Here is a 14,752-nt window from a genome sequence, read left to right as displayed (position 1 = left end):
AGTGACCCTGAGAGAACTCGAACTCGTGATTATTGGGGAGCAAATCAAGGCTTGACCAGTTGAACTATTTCTATGGTTGCTATTATTGCTACATTTTTTTTTATTAACGTGGATGTCCAGGCTAGTTTGCGTACACCTCGATTAATCCTACGGGTTCTGAAGTTAACGATTATATAAACCTCCAGTGACCCTGAAGTTTGAGGGACTCGAACTGGTAATTTTTAGAAAATAAACTTAGAATCTGACCAGTTGAGTTACACCTCTCGTATTTCGATTATTACTACACTTGTTTTCAATGGTGGTGGTTCTCTTTTATTCTCAGCGCAGCCAAGTCAAGAACAATGATCCAACTTCGAACTTAACCACCCCAGAACGATCTTTTCTTTCCCCCTCTTTTTTTTTCAAAAAACATGTTTTGAAGAAGCCGAACAAACTGTTTATGGATAATAGCTTTAGCAACCTCGGAAACTCTTGGGTCAGCCCAATTTATAGCTTTTTATGGGCTTCTCTTTTTCCTTTTCTTATTTCGCACATTTTCTAATTACCTTGGGACCCATTTTAAGCTAACAAGACACTTATGTGGTACTTCTTATTTTATATCTAATAAAAAAAATTTTGATTAGTCAAATAAATTGTCTTTTACACTGTAATTCACATGTAACTGTGTTTTAAATCTTGGGTATGTAGCTAAAATAATGTTTTTTTTTAATTTATTTTGCATATGAAAACTTGACTCGTGATAATTTTAATTAAATATATATTTTTTTTAAATCTATTAATTTAAAAAACCATAACTAAAAATATTTTTTTAAAACCTATTTATTTTTTAAAAATCACACTGCAAAAGCTAACAGAACGCCAAATACACATTAAATGCCTATATGGCCAACCTCGCGGTTGGCTGCATCATTAAATAATATTTAGATGTGTGTTTGATACTGTGATAATTTTTATAATTACAGTTTAAAAAAACAAATTTAAAAAAAAGTTATAAATTTATATTTTTCTCGTGTCTAAGTTCTTACTGTAATTTAAAATGGACCTCGAACGCTATAAATATTCTCCATGATAAATAAATTTTAAAATTTTAGTTAAAATAAAAGCATTTCTAATCGCAACCAACCCGAAACCCAAAATACACATTTATGATATGATATGGTTAGAAAATTGTGGCCAATACAAATAACAGAACATGATTTTTTTTCTTTTTCTTCCCGCAAATAAAAAGGCAGTTACGTTACATGTAAGGACATATTCTTCCGTTACAATCAAACGGCTAAGGTTGCACGTGCGTGCAAATTCTCTTAGTCAACACTTTGGGTCTCTTTCTTCTTTCAATAATAGCTTTGGTAATTGGTACTATTCAAAGCCATATAATAATAATAATAATGAAATCTAACATAAATATGAAAACGATCCCTCACCGTTAAAACAAAACCCTCACTGTTACTTATGATACATGTGCATGCGTGTATAACAAGTAAAGTTATTAAATTAGTTTTGGTGATCATGGAAAGATTCAAATTAATTTAAAATAATATTATTTTAAGATTTATTTTATAATAAAAAATTAAAATATGTTTTAATATAGTTGACCGAATGATATGGAATAAATTCCAACTTAATTTAATTTAAAACTCAACTTAATTTAATTTAAAACTCAACTTGGCTTAAAATTAAAATTAATGAATAACTCAATTGTACCAAGTATTTGTTAGCTATACGATGTAAGATGTTTTTGCAAAAATATATTAAAATATTTTTTAAAATTTTTTAATATTGACACATTAAAACTGTAAAATAATATCTAAAAAATATGTATTTAATATTTTCTTTTAAGGAACAATTTTAAAAACCGGTTGAAGAATAAAAACAAATAGACAATAATTACTAGGGGTGATTATTTTTTGTTCGGTTTGGTTTTTATCAAAAAAAAGTAACGAAACCAAATTTTTTTTTAAAAAAAAACCTAAACTGAACCAAAACCTGTTCAAACCGGTTTGACTCGGTTCTTTTAGTTTTTCGGTTTGGCTCGGTTTTTTCCGATTTGGCTCGGTTTTGGCTTGGTTTTTTGTTGGTTTAGCTTGGTTTTTTTCGGTTTGGGTTCGGTTCGGTTTTTTTCAAAATTTTAATCGGTTTAATCAGTTTTTTTTCACGGTTCGGTTTTTTCAATTTTTTTTTTCTGATTTTCTTAGTTTTCTCAATTTTTTGATTTTTTTACTCAACCCTAATAATTACCCAACCGTTGCTTTCAACTTTGTGTTGTGCTTTGTTTTCTTTCTATTTGGCTAATAATGTGAGTATTTTTTTAGTAAATAGACACATCATAGACATTTGTCGTGCTGTCATGTGGATGAAAATTGCTTTACAGCAAATCAATCGTACCATAAATCAGGTGGTCCACTTTTTTTCTAAACACTTAGGGAAATTTTGATGAAAAACAAAATCGAGGCATCTTGATTTTCTTGGCGAATGTTCCCCCTCTCTATCTTTCCTTTTAGAAGGGTAGACCCTTGCTTGAATAATTAACATTTCTAATATTTAAATTATCTTAAACAATTGTTTTAAATTTAGCTACATCCCACTATCTAATTCCCAAATATTAGTGCCATATATACTTGGAAATTACAGCACTTTACTTAGAAATTTGTCCGCCACTAATTCTTTAAATTATTTTGGTGGTGTTTGTCCCACTTTTTAAATTATTATTATTATTATTATTTATTTTGATGTGCTGATATTAAAAATATATTTTAAAAAATAAAAAATATATATATTATTTTAATGTATTTTTTAAATAAAAAAATACTTTAAAAAACATCAACTATCACCATCGTAAACATCTCTTTGCAGTATTTTTAAAGAGACAAAAATAATAGCAGGAGGAATAAGTGTTAGTAATGGCTCCATCATAATCAGCATCCCCTCCTCCCCTTTAAGAAGAGAGGCCATTGAAAAGAAGAGAGAGCATAAAGCTTCTTCTTCTTTCTTTTCTTTTTCTTTTTTTTCGTCTTTTGAACTATTTAAATAATCAATTAAATTTATTGGTGGTGTTAAGGGAAGTGGAGTTCTTGTTTCTTGCCTTCTCTTTTTTGACTCTCAAATAGCTTTCTTGAGACATGGCTCTCTTGAACTCACAATCAACCAATTATTATCCATTTAATTAGAGGAATTGGTGTAAAATAACATTTTCTTCTTCTTTTTTTCTTTTTGTTTGTGTTCAATTGTCCAATGTTGGGGGCTAAAGTGTGGAAGATGTTACACGGTGCTTGACTACAATGGCTCCAACTTATAGTATACACTTCTGCGTTTCTCTCGAGGTCATGGCCATGGGCTCGAAGAAAATGGGATTTGATTAATAATATCCAATGCGGCTTGACCAAGTGTGCTCTTGTTCTTATGATATTTAAAATACTAATCAAATCAACAACAATTAAGATTATTGTTTTTTTAAATGTATTGTTTTTTCTTTAGTTTTTAGGTTCTTAAACACTTTGCTGCACAGTTCCAGGATAGGGATTTTTTACATTTTATCCGCCACTTGAACCCAACTTCTGTCTTGTCGTTGCTATAAAAAAAAATTGAAATAATTATAGATGAACAACTCATAGATGATAAAGTTCAATAGTTGGTTAGTTAAAATTGAAATAAATAGAAAATTATAACGTCTTTTTATCATTCTCATAAAGCATAACACCAATTAGGTAATCAATAGCTGTTTGACCGCTGTTTTGTCTCGAGTTAATATTTATTTTTTATAAAAAAATTATATGCAGGTTTTTTTAACGTGTTTTTTAGTTAAAAAACTCTAAAATTTAATAAAAAAGTTTATGCATGTATGCAATCAAATAAATCAAGAACCATACATGTTAATAAATAAATAAATAATCCATTTTGATGGTTATAAATGGCTTGAACAAAGACTCTCTCTCATCGCTACAATTTAATAACCTCTCTCTCTCTTCTCTCTAATCAGGGATTGAAAAATAATACATATAAATTTTAGTATCAAAAGTGATTTTTTAAAATTTAAAGGGATCTAAATTGTATAAATTGTGTTATTTTTAAAATTTAAGGATCTAAGTGTATTTTTCATGAAATCTCTGACACGCCACCCATGTTTAACATTCTTTTCATTTCGATCTCTTTTCTTTCAATTCCATCATTGTTTTAAAAAAATAAAAGCAATTAACCTTCAATTAGCATCAAATCACCTTAAAACATTTTGAGGAACAAAATAAATTATTAAAAAATAAACAGCAAGTTCACATTACTTTGCTGGTGTATGAACAGACCCATCAACAGTAAAAAAAACCCACTTGCCGAAGAGTTTAATAGCACGTTTTTAGTGACAGCTAATGGCATTACACCACAACAATCCCCAACAGAGGTTTTGTACATTCTATCTATTATAGCTGAAGAGATTCAATATATAGAGAGCATTATGGACGTAGATGTTTTGAATCCAAGACATGAAGATTATCCTTTGAATGTTCTATCCAATGAGGTCGCCTCGTATTTTGTCTTGTAGGAAGGTTGATTAGAAAACGACCTCGAGTTGTGGATGCCAAGCTCTATAGGAAGGTGGAGCACTCAATATATAGCCCTCCTCAATACACAGTGCTATCTTCTTTTTCCCCTCCGAGCAAGATCTACATCTTGTTTTTTCTAGTTTCTCTTGGACGACTGAGCCTTTCTCAATCAATCTATAGATCCCGAAGGCTGCTTTTCCAATAGGCCAGCGGCCGGGATGACAAGAGGATCGATCCGGCAATCATATATACCGCCACAGTCGAAAAGGCATGTTTCTTTTAATTAGGGGTGAGGGGGAAAAAAACAAGTAACCAGAAAAATAATTGAAGAAACTAAAAAAACCAAACCAAACCCCTAAAAATATTCGGTTCAGTTAGGATTTGGTTTTAAAAGAAAAAAATCAATCAAACCAAACTGGTTTAGTTTGAAATCCAAACCCGTGAAACCGTAGTCCTTAAATGTGCATAAAAATTTCTCCAGGGGCTCTGATTCGGAAGCGCTACAGTCTATTTAATTAATTGTATTGTATTATTGGATATAGCATTTATGATTTGGTGTGTTTGTTGTTAGATGTGTTTTAATTGCATATAAAAAAATCATGGTTTTACCAATTTAGAATAAAAATAAACTGAATCAAAACCCATCAATTTGAACTTATTTTTAATTTAGTTTGGTTTTTAATATAAAAAATCAAATCAAATCAAATTAAATAAAAAATAATACCAATGATTCTAGAGAAAGAGATACGTATAAACCATCGATCCTTGAATAATAATAGAGAAAGAGATACGTAGAAGTAATATACATCATATGCCCAAACCATCCCTATGCTCTACGTACTTGGTGTCTATCCTTATGCTCCACGTCGTAGAGTTGAAGATGAACATTTTTTCCTTTATCCAGAAGTCACCACCCTTATCCCTTATGCCGCACTTCATCATCTCATTTCTCCTTCACTATTTATTCTATAATTATTCAAACATTTATTATTCTCATTATATATTATCTATTTGATATTAAAAGATACAGTTTTCATGTTTCATTAACTACTAGATATTAATTAGAGTATTTCTATTTTAACTCAATTGAAAAAGAATTTCTCTTTATATTTTCATATTTATATTATTAATAGATATTAAAAAATAATATATAATAATGGTAAAGCATTGATAAAATAATCTCTTTTTTTCATGTTCTTGTAGGAAGTGCTAGGAAATACCGCATGGTATATAAGGAAAACTTTTAAAAAAAAAAAAGATATTTTTTTTAAGGAAAAACTTCTTCACTTCACTTGTATGAGAATAAGAAAAAAAACCCCTCAAACAAAAAAAATAAATCAAAGTAGCATTATCTTAACGATATTTACAATCTGTTTTTAATATTTATCATTCATGAACTAAAAATAAATATTTTTGTTTTTAGAATTTAATGCTCATTTACCACAACTGATTATTTTAAAATCATGGATTTAATTATCGAAATGTCTTAAAATCCTACAAAAACAAACTAGTTTGCAAAGATCTCTCATCAACCCTCTACTCTTTTATTTATGAAGATTTAAAGATTGGCATGAACATGCAATCATCTATTATCTAAATAGTCAAAAACTCAAGTTCCTTAGCATTTCGGAATATGGAGCATCGGCGGCGGAGTTGGGATTAGTTAACAGGGAGGGTCAAAACTCAAGATATAATTTATTATTAAAAAATCTATTTATTTAAAATAAAATAATACCATATTATTCTATATATAAACACTAAATAATAAAAAAATCTAAAATATTTTGCGGTCCCTGCTTGCCTCCCCCTGGTTCCACCCATGTGGAGCATCATGCCTCTCCCATTGAAGGTCCTCTATTTGCCCTTTGGAACAATCAATATTTAAGGTGCAATACACAAGTTTGAGCAATTTGATCTTCCTTAACGGTTGTAATCTTGTAATTACATCTGCTCAATAATCAATCTCCGATGATATGGATTAACAATCACTCGTCCTCTCTCTCTCACTGGCTTAATTAATTAAGTTCTTCTTCTTCTTCTTCTTCTTCGCTTAACATTATTATAGAATTTGGAGAACAGAGCAACTCCTTCATCTTCAATGGGTTTGATAAAAAGTTGTCAAAGCTAGCTACTTACTCATGATCGATGTAGCCTAATGCATCTACTTGAGGGAACACTTTGTCTACATATATGGAAACAAGGTCATAGTTTGGATCTATTAAAATCTCATAAAAGAGTATTTCAGTTAGGTAAACTTACTTATTAGGACATACAGACCCTCCGCAAGTGGGTCCTTAAACACAAGGGAGGGTGCTATGCTTGCCTATGCCCTTCACTACAATCATAGCAATCTCACCTCCTCTCTAATTTCCAATCCCCATATCCTGAGATGAAGTTTTCCAAGTCATAATTAATTGGAAGTGACAGTAAGGACAGTCGGGACCATTTCTCTTGACCATGAAGAAGATAGATTAACCTTGGGATCCCAGCTACAAAGTCATTAGCTATTTTGATTTATTTGCGCAAAAATACCTTAAGATTTTAATAAAATAATGCAATTGTCAAAAAAATTTAGTCAAATAACTCAATTTATGATTGTATAAAGACATCAAAATTGAAAATTGAGACATTAAATAAATGTCAAGTTTATAAAACACCTTAAGATTTAATTTTATAAAAAAATAAATTATTATGATTCAGAATCACGACATATTAAAATCTTGCTATTTAGATAAATATTTTTCAAATTATATATTCCTTCAATATCTTTAATTTAATATGTTCATTTAAGAAAAAAAAAACTAATATTGCCATCTAGAACACCTACAGAAAAGACAACAGAAGGTTCAAATTTGTATCTATATACATCTTAATTAATTTATCCCCCCATAATCATAATAATAGGTGAAGAATTTAGAACATTTGCTCCAAATTATAATATTACATTGATAAGCAAAACTAAACTAGAAGAACACAGGACAATTATCCCCATTAATTATTGCTGTATAATAATAATTAAATTATCTTCAAAAATTAAGTTAACCACTCTAGCTAGCTAGTAGAATTAAATTAAGTTGTCCTACAGGAATATAAAACACAAGATGACTACATTAAATATTAGCAGTAGCTTTTGACAGGGGGAGGTAGCAGATAATAGAGTTTTCATTTCCAGGCTGTTACAATGTGAGTGATATTGTTCTGATTGAACAGAAGGGAAATGCCTCTGTTAACTAGGCTTATGATGATCAAAACTGAAGTATCTTTAGAGGGTCGTCTCAGTATATATACATGATCTTCCATGCGATGAGCTAACGCCGAAATTAGAGAAACATGATGGTATCCATGATGAATCAGTATCAGTTCCTCATCATTCTAAGCGCCAGTGCTTGAAGCTCACCCAGGTCGCTATTGCATGGCCTTTTGACCTTTGCACGAGATTGGAATGCAAACTCCTCTCTGCTTTGTATATCTTGCATATTCATCATCCCACGATCAATATTGTTGCTGATGAGGTCAACTGAATCAAGTGAGCTTTGTGGAGAGATTGGATTGATGTAATTTGGATGAGTTGGAAATGATGGCACCCCAGATATGTTATTTCCTTGCCACTGATGGTGAATATTCTCTGCATTAATGCGTGGTGAATCGATTAGATTTTGTGCTAGTTGAGCCTTCACTTGCATCAACTGTGCTTGCAAACATGCAACCTACAAAACAAGAAGAGTTGCCAAAAGTTAGAACTTCCTTAATTTGTACAGAAATACTGTATCTCTAGAGATATGACCCAGCTGCATGATTTGAGGACTCACACGGCAAGACCCACCCCCTATCATCAACAAAAGAAAAATACTTGATGGGTTTAATTTAAAAAGAAATTCTTTAAATAAAGATTCTGAGCTTACAGTAAGAATTGAACATTCAGGCGTAGCTTTCAATTAAAAAGAAAAAAATAATAATGAAAAAACACTGTATAATGCATTGATTTTCAAAGAAAATCATAAATCCTAGTGGGAATAAAAAACTAGACTTTTTTCTTCTTTTTCCACGATCCCTTTTCCAGCAAAAAAAAAATGAAAAATGAAACACAGTCAAGAACGGAGAATCTTGTACCATCTATGATCCATGGTATGCTTGAAAAACATATGAAAAAAAGGAGAGAAAGATATTCTATATGAATGGTGAATATGCTATATATAAAGATTTTCAGAAACCTGTTGTTGCAAGGCAAAAATATGGGCAACACATCCATAAACGGGGTCTCTGATCCTTGCTTGAGCTTCATAGGCGATAGTGACAACCGCCTCACAGCGTTCAGCAACCGGGACATGCAACAACAACTTCGATACATTACTAGCACCAAAAACCTTATGAATGGCTGCAAATCGAGCAGGCCCTTGTTCAGAGCAAAAGTAAGGCGCAAAAATACAATCGGACGCACATTTTCTCCGGAGAAACTTGCATGCTCCACAAGGGGAGCCAGTGCCTGTCCCTGATGATGCCATGATGGGAGAAACAAAGAGAGGAGAGAATCTTCTTGAAGTTTTTTTTTTTTTTTTAAAAAAAAAAGGAAGGCACACGAGCACACTAGGAAATGGTGCAAAACAAAATGAGGCTAATGTGTGTGGCAAGGTTGGCTAGGGGATCAAGTGTGGTGGGGGCTTTAGGATTAAGTGACATAAAGGATCTCTTATAAGAGGAGTGAATGGGAGACATTGAAGACCATCATGTACGGTTTTCAGGGAACATTTATTAATGGGTTTATGCAAATATGAGGTTTCTATTTTATTGCCATCTTATGATCATTTTATTAATTAAAAAACATTTATTAATCATAGCTTGCTTTTGAAATTTCCTACTCCTACTTTTTCAAGCTTGATTTTTGGGAGTTTTGCTTACCAAGTTTTTTTATTTTTCCGCCGAACGCCGCACCTGGGAACTGCTGCTGTTTGTCGCTTTGTGGCTGTGTTTACTCAAGCCTCCACCGCCGGTGATTGTTTACCGACACTAAACTAATAATTTAAGTCATCTTGAGTGATTAACTATAGACTAGTGTATGTTGAAGGGACAAATCTTTGATTACTTGCAAGCTTCTAATTTTGAAAGTAAGTTTTTGTAGCAGTAGTTTAATAGGAGATGACTGGCTATGAATTATAATCGGTGGACATTGACGTTAGTTTATGTACACCATGCCCATTTGTTTATTATCACTTGGTTGCCTAGAGAAGCAAAGCTGACTTTTTGTTACCTATGGAAACTAGGGTTCTCCTGTTGATCATGTCATGGAATTAGTGCTCCCCTGCCTAAAGAGTGTTTCAGTCCTAGAAAAGTTGAAGTGAAAGTAGCGTGTGTTTACCCTCGCGGATGATGCTTGCATTGATCACAAGAGACAAGCATGATGCCTCTCTAAAGAGGCAACAGTTGCTACTTTGGAACGAGCCCATCATTTTCTTTATATATAAATGTTGTTATTAGAGCTGGTAATCGAAAAATCAAATGAAAAAGCAAAATCCCTCGACTCCAAGCACGATGCTATAGCGATTCATGATGTTATGCCACATGTATTGCATTGATTACATTTGCTTGAGAGCACAGACGTTCAATTATCCGTCAATAAAACTTCAGTCGAGCATGTTCATGGTTTTAAGTTCAGTTAGGGGCATTGCCTTGACAGTCTTTTGCGATTTGCCTTGCCATTTCCATTGCTCCTCTGGTCATAACACCCGGTGGTCATCCTCCAAAATCGAAGTGAAGCATGTTCTTGACAACGATTTACAGCTCAAGGTGTTGAAGAGGACGTAGCTTGTTGTGGAGAGAATATGCAAAGCATTATTGCCCTTGCATCAGCACATGTGAAAGAACTCCACTGCATAAAGTCGAACATTTAACAAATTTGTCCAATAAGAAGGTGAGGAACACATCCTCACAACAATGAACCAGCTGGAGAGAGATGGGGAAGAGCATGGAAATGGCGCAAGGACCAGCCAGCCACGTCCCTCTAAACAACATAAAATTAATTATGCCCATCATGTAAAGCAAAGGGGGCAGGCAGCTTGAACAGCATGAAGGATTCGTCACCCTAACAAAGGAAAATGGCACTTTGCATCGAAAAGTACATACCCTATCATGTTTCTTACCTCACCTTTGTCACTGCATCACAGCTTCCTTGCCACATTTCAGGCAGTTTGGGAATCAACATGAAAAATCTTTCCAGCTTCTAGTCTCTCAACTATGACATAATCATCATTCATTTTGGATTCCATTTCTCACATCGTCCTTGCACATGGCACACATGCAAGCTTTAAGAGTTTAACCAACGCACCGACCTCTATTCTAAACGCAAAAATCTCCCAACTTTTTCCTCGTTAATCCTTGAATTTCTGAGATGGAGATTTGAGCTGAACTCAAAACTTGTTCGCTTTCAATGAAGCTAATTGTGCATATGCGATCGTATTGCGAAAATCATATAATTAGATTTTCGAGATTATTAGCCAATATTTTTTTCCCCTTCTATGCTCACGGGATAGATTGGGACATCTATCCCTCTTCTTGGACGCGAGTGACATTGCATGAAAGCGGGAACTTTCAAATTTATAGTTCTGCTTCTCCACCTTACTCGTGTGGCTGGACATCCACTCTGTATTAAAGCTTCCTTCAATCCTTGGTAGACGCTTATAGAGAACCCAAAATTGATCGACTGTTTTACCTTGATCACGCTCGTTACAAAGGGCCACAGACCACATGCACCTGTGCTCAGACACTAGAATTTTTGGGATGGTCTTGGTCCTGCTAAGAATTTTGCTTTCCAGGAGAGCAATTGCAGGACTAAATTTTGAACACCACCACGACCTACAGCTCTGTACTTGAGGCCCGGGTGCTTGTTTACTTGCATCCCAGCATAGTACTCACAAAACCTTCATGCAACGAGGGAAAAACTCATGGATAGCAAAATAGGGCAGCCCATAAAGAGTTGAATATATAATACCAATGCCCATAATCTGTTGTATTTAAACAATTTGACGCAAATAGCATGGTGTGTTTTGACATTTATAAGCGATTTTCACGCATCACTCGTGAATGATATTAAGATTTTTTTGAAAAGAATATATAATCTGAACTTATCAGTATAAGGAGATTTAAGGCTAAATAAAATTTTCGTTATACATGAAAAGAATAGTGTTTGTTAAAATCATCTGCACGCATCTCCTGACAAACACAGGAGAAAGCGCCAACAGGTTGCAAGATGGAGATGGAGTAAAAAAGGTAATCTCAGTAGTTTGTAAAAAAGTTGAACAAAATCATATTCCCAAGCAACCAGAGATTATATGACCCCCAATATAAATAAATCAGCGAAGCCATGGCCCCAGAAAGTACGAGTCTCTGTATGACCCATGACATTCTTCCTAGCTTACAATCCCACAAAGACTGCCTACTCGTTGACGAGATAAAAAACAAAACTGGTACCGTGTAGGAGTAGTAAAGTTGGCATGAAGAAGTGCGGTTAATTTAAGCTTGTGCTAGAGGGTCTTGCATGAAGAGGTACTGCAAGGAAGAGAATTACAGAGTCATTTCTTCTAAAGTATGCTAACTAGCAAATATAATGTCTTTCTGATGTTTAATTTTCAAAAGCATACCTCAAATGATTTTCCTGATCTTTCAAATTCTAGCATGCTCAGAGCAACTTCACAGCTTTGTGCAACAAGAGGCTCAGGATCCTTTGAGAATTCCTCAAGAAGCGCAACACTTTTCTCATCTATGAGAGAGTCAGAATAAAAAACTAATTACAGTAGCCAGACTGAATATAGTCTAGGTTTCAAAGGTCACATTGTGCACAAACATACAGGCAAAAGTCGAATGATAATTACATAGCATATTGAGTGAAAAAGGACAAGATTTATCTGCCACAAGTTACACGGCCCCAACTAGGACAGTTAAGTATAGGAAATAGCAATAGAAGTACACAATCTTCACATAAATGACATAAAAACATAGTTGCCTTTTTTTCCCCTTCTCTTTTTTAATAGAAAATAATCTCGTGTTTATGTGAAATTAACAGCTATCATCACCCACACATAATTGCAAGGAGTTGCTTTAGCGACAACAATCATAAGATTCTCTCTTCAACCTCAAGCAATATTCATAGATTATTACTCCAAAGGGTGTTATGACAGAGCATCGTTAACTTATCCAACAACAATGAATTCCATGCTTTTATATATCTTCTACAACCATTTCAGAGATTTTAAACTAAAAGAATTTTCTATCCATTTTTGCTGGATCTTGATCATAATAAGAAGAATCACAAAAACACAACAGAAATAAGATCAAATGATGTACCTGCAATGGAACCAAGAGCTTCTGCAGCCTCATGCCTGACCATTGGATGCTCATTTGCATTTCTAAGTATTCTACAAAGGGCAGCTGAAGCAGCTTTGTTTTGCAATTGGCCCAAAACATAAGCAACCTGAAAACTATAGAAAAGTGTTTGAGAAAAGAAACAAGAAAAAAAAAAAACATATTTAAGTTATAGCACTATTATAATCCCAAATAAATTTCAGAAAGGAAGAACTAATTAGTGATTCTCATTAGACACTATTACTATTTACCAAAGTAAAACTCTCACCAATTATCAGACAATCTGAGTTTCCACTAGAATATATCATAATTACGTATGCGTGTCCACTCTAAAGGATGACGCAAGACAAGTCACAATGAGCATAATCATAACTTGGTTTAAGAAAGCTCAATAAACCTCATGCTTAAGCAGTGCACTATTTGCAGCCAAAGAATCAACTATAGCAGAAACAGCTCCATCCCCACCATGATTCCGAAGTGCAAAAAGAGCACCGTAGCGCTCATACATGCCTCTTTTTTCATCCAGAAGAAATCCCCTGAAAAGTTAATTGAGTTCGGTCAGCAATCTGACCAAATATAGTACGAATGGTCCATAAACAAAATACCTCAGCTCATCAACAGAAGAGCTTAAAGAAGCTGGTGCGGCTGGGTCAACAGACAGGAAGGGTGATTTTTCAGCCACAGATGATCCATCAACAGTGCTTGTTGTAGCATTCATTTCCTCAATTCGCTTGAGAGCCAGTTCACAAGTTTCTCTAACCTCCTGAGCCGGATCACCAGTCAAGCTATTCTTCAAAAGAGGTACAATACTCTCTAAACCAATTGCACCAAGAGCTTCAGCAGCCTGTAAATATAACAGTGAAAACAACATAGAAAAAATCAGTACCATCAACAATATAACAAAGAAAAAAACGATGCTACACATTGATGTTAACACACCTCATGGCGAACAATAGGATGCAAAGAAAGATCATTTAGAACTGCTTCCAGAGCAGGGATAGCTTCAGCATCTTGCATTTGACCCAACGCAAATGCAGCCTCATGTGCCAGCAAATTTGAAGAATCCCTTGTTGCTGAAGATGCAAGTAAAAAAGAAAAAAAAATTATTTAACCACAAATTTAACTTTAAAATAAAAAATTCTACTTCTTCAGGGAAAAAAAAGAAGGAAAACTTCAGATTTAGATAGAAAATTAGCAAGTTAACAAGTAGAAATTATCAAACTTTCTCGCCCATAATTTATTCCGTCCATCACTCATACATTATCAAGTAGTAAGGGAGAACCAATTTAAGCATAATCTACACACTCACACGCACAAACATAGAGTTCAACTAGAAAAACAAGGACAGTAACTTTCTTTCGTCGAGCAATTGTTGAGCAAAACGAAGCCACCTAAACAATGACACGCTCCAAAAATCAAATTCCAAAATCAGATGTTTTCTTCTAACATAAATCAACAAAATTTGTTTCCAGAAAGCCCAGCCAAGCGACTCATAAGACACCTTTCAATGGTTAACTAAGCAACAAAATCCGAAACACAGGTAAAATTAATAAAAAAACAAGAGGAAGAGAGAGGAACCATGAATGAGGGCGTTGCGGGGTCCAGGGCCTTTGAGGTTACGGAGAGAGAAGAGAGCTCTAAAGCGCTCGTGGATGGGCTGGCTCTGGTCGAGCAACCGATCAAAAAGAAATTGCTCCAAGTTGGACCGGGAATCTGTTGGGATGGTTGCTTTCAATGAACCCATGAGATAGCGGTGCTGCTAAGCGGCTGTTCTGGAGTTGTCTTTGTTGCACTGGCACCACCAAGCCACGCAGAATTACAAGAATCCGCTGCTAATTCTTTTGCAAACTTGTAAAAATACGGTGTTT

General features: G+C 34.0%; 2 protein-coding genes across 2 annotated transcripts; both read right to left on the bottom strand.

Annotated features, from left to right (window-relative positions):
• Window positions 1-7,620: 7,620 nt before the first annotated feature.
• LOC7476899 (LOB domain-containing protein 16) lies at window positions 7,621-9,404 on the bottom strand. Its single transcript, XM_002306797.4, has 2 exons — window positions 8,744-9,404; window positions 7,621-8,239 (listed from the first exon to the last, which is right to left on the bottom strand). Exons 1-2 carry the CDS (start codon window positions 9,032-9,034, stop codon window positions 7,889-7,891), a joined length of 642 nt encoding a protein of 213 aa, XP_002306833.1. The 5' UTR covers window positions 9,035-9,404; the 3' UTR covers window positions 7,621-7,888.
• A 2,260-nt stretch (window positions 9,405-11,664) lies between these two features.
• Window positions 11,665-14,752, bottom strand: LOC7454337 (deoxyhypusine hydroxylase). The gene is made up of 7 exons (XM_024600496.2): window positions 14,463-14,752; window positions 13,824-13,957; window positions 13,490-13,728; window positions 13,282-13,420; window positions 12,867-12,993; window positions 12,164-12,282; window positions 11,665-12,071 (listed from the first exon to the last, which is right to left on the bottom strand). Exons 1-7 carry the CDS (start codon window positions 14,626-14,628, stop codon window positions 12,036-12,038), a joined length of 960 nt encoding a protein of 319 aa, XP_024456264.1. The 5' UTR covers window positions 14,629-14,752; the 3' UTR covers window positions 11,665-12,035.

This window comes from Populus trichocarpa, chromosome 5 (assembly GCF_000002775.5).
Source record: "Populus trichocarpa isolate Nisqually-1 chromosome 5, P.trichocarpa_v4.1, whole genome shotgun sequence".
Classification (NCBI taxonomy): Eukaryota; Viridiplantae; Streptophyta; class Magnoliopsida; order Malpighiales; family Salicaceae; genus Populus; species Populus trichocarpa.
The sequence above is the reverse complement of the archived record's forward strand: the minus strand, read 5'-3'. Positions and strand labels throughout refer to the sequence as shown.

What these genes read in the sequence shown, in the direction of transcription:
- LOC7476899 (XM_002306797.4), bottom strand. Translation starts at nt 9,034, where the DNA reads ATGGCATCATCAGGGACAGGCACTGGCTCCCCTTGTGGAGCATGCAAG. An exon ending in TTTTTGCCTTGCAACAACAG is followed by an intron (nt 8,240 to 8,743) that starts GTTTCTGAAAAT and finishes CTTGTTTTGTAG; the next exon opens with GTTGCATGTTTGCAAGCACA.
- LOC7454337 (XM_024600496.2), bottom strand. Translation starts at nt 14,628, where the DNA reads ATGGGTTCATTGAAAGCAACCATCCCAACAGATTCCCGGTCCAACTTG. An exon ending in TCTTCTGTTGATGAGCTGAG is followed by an intron (nt 13,421 to 13,489) that starts GTATTTTGTTTA and finishes TTAACTTTTCAG; the next exon opens with GGGATTTCTTCTGGATGAAA. An exon ending in GATCAGGAAAATCATTTGAG is followed by an intron (nt 12,072 to 12,163) that starts GTATGCTTTTGA and finishes TCTTCCTTGCAG; the next exon opens with TACCTCTTCATGCAAGACCC.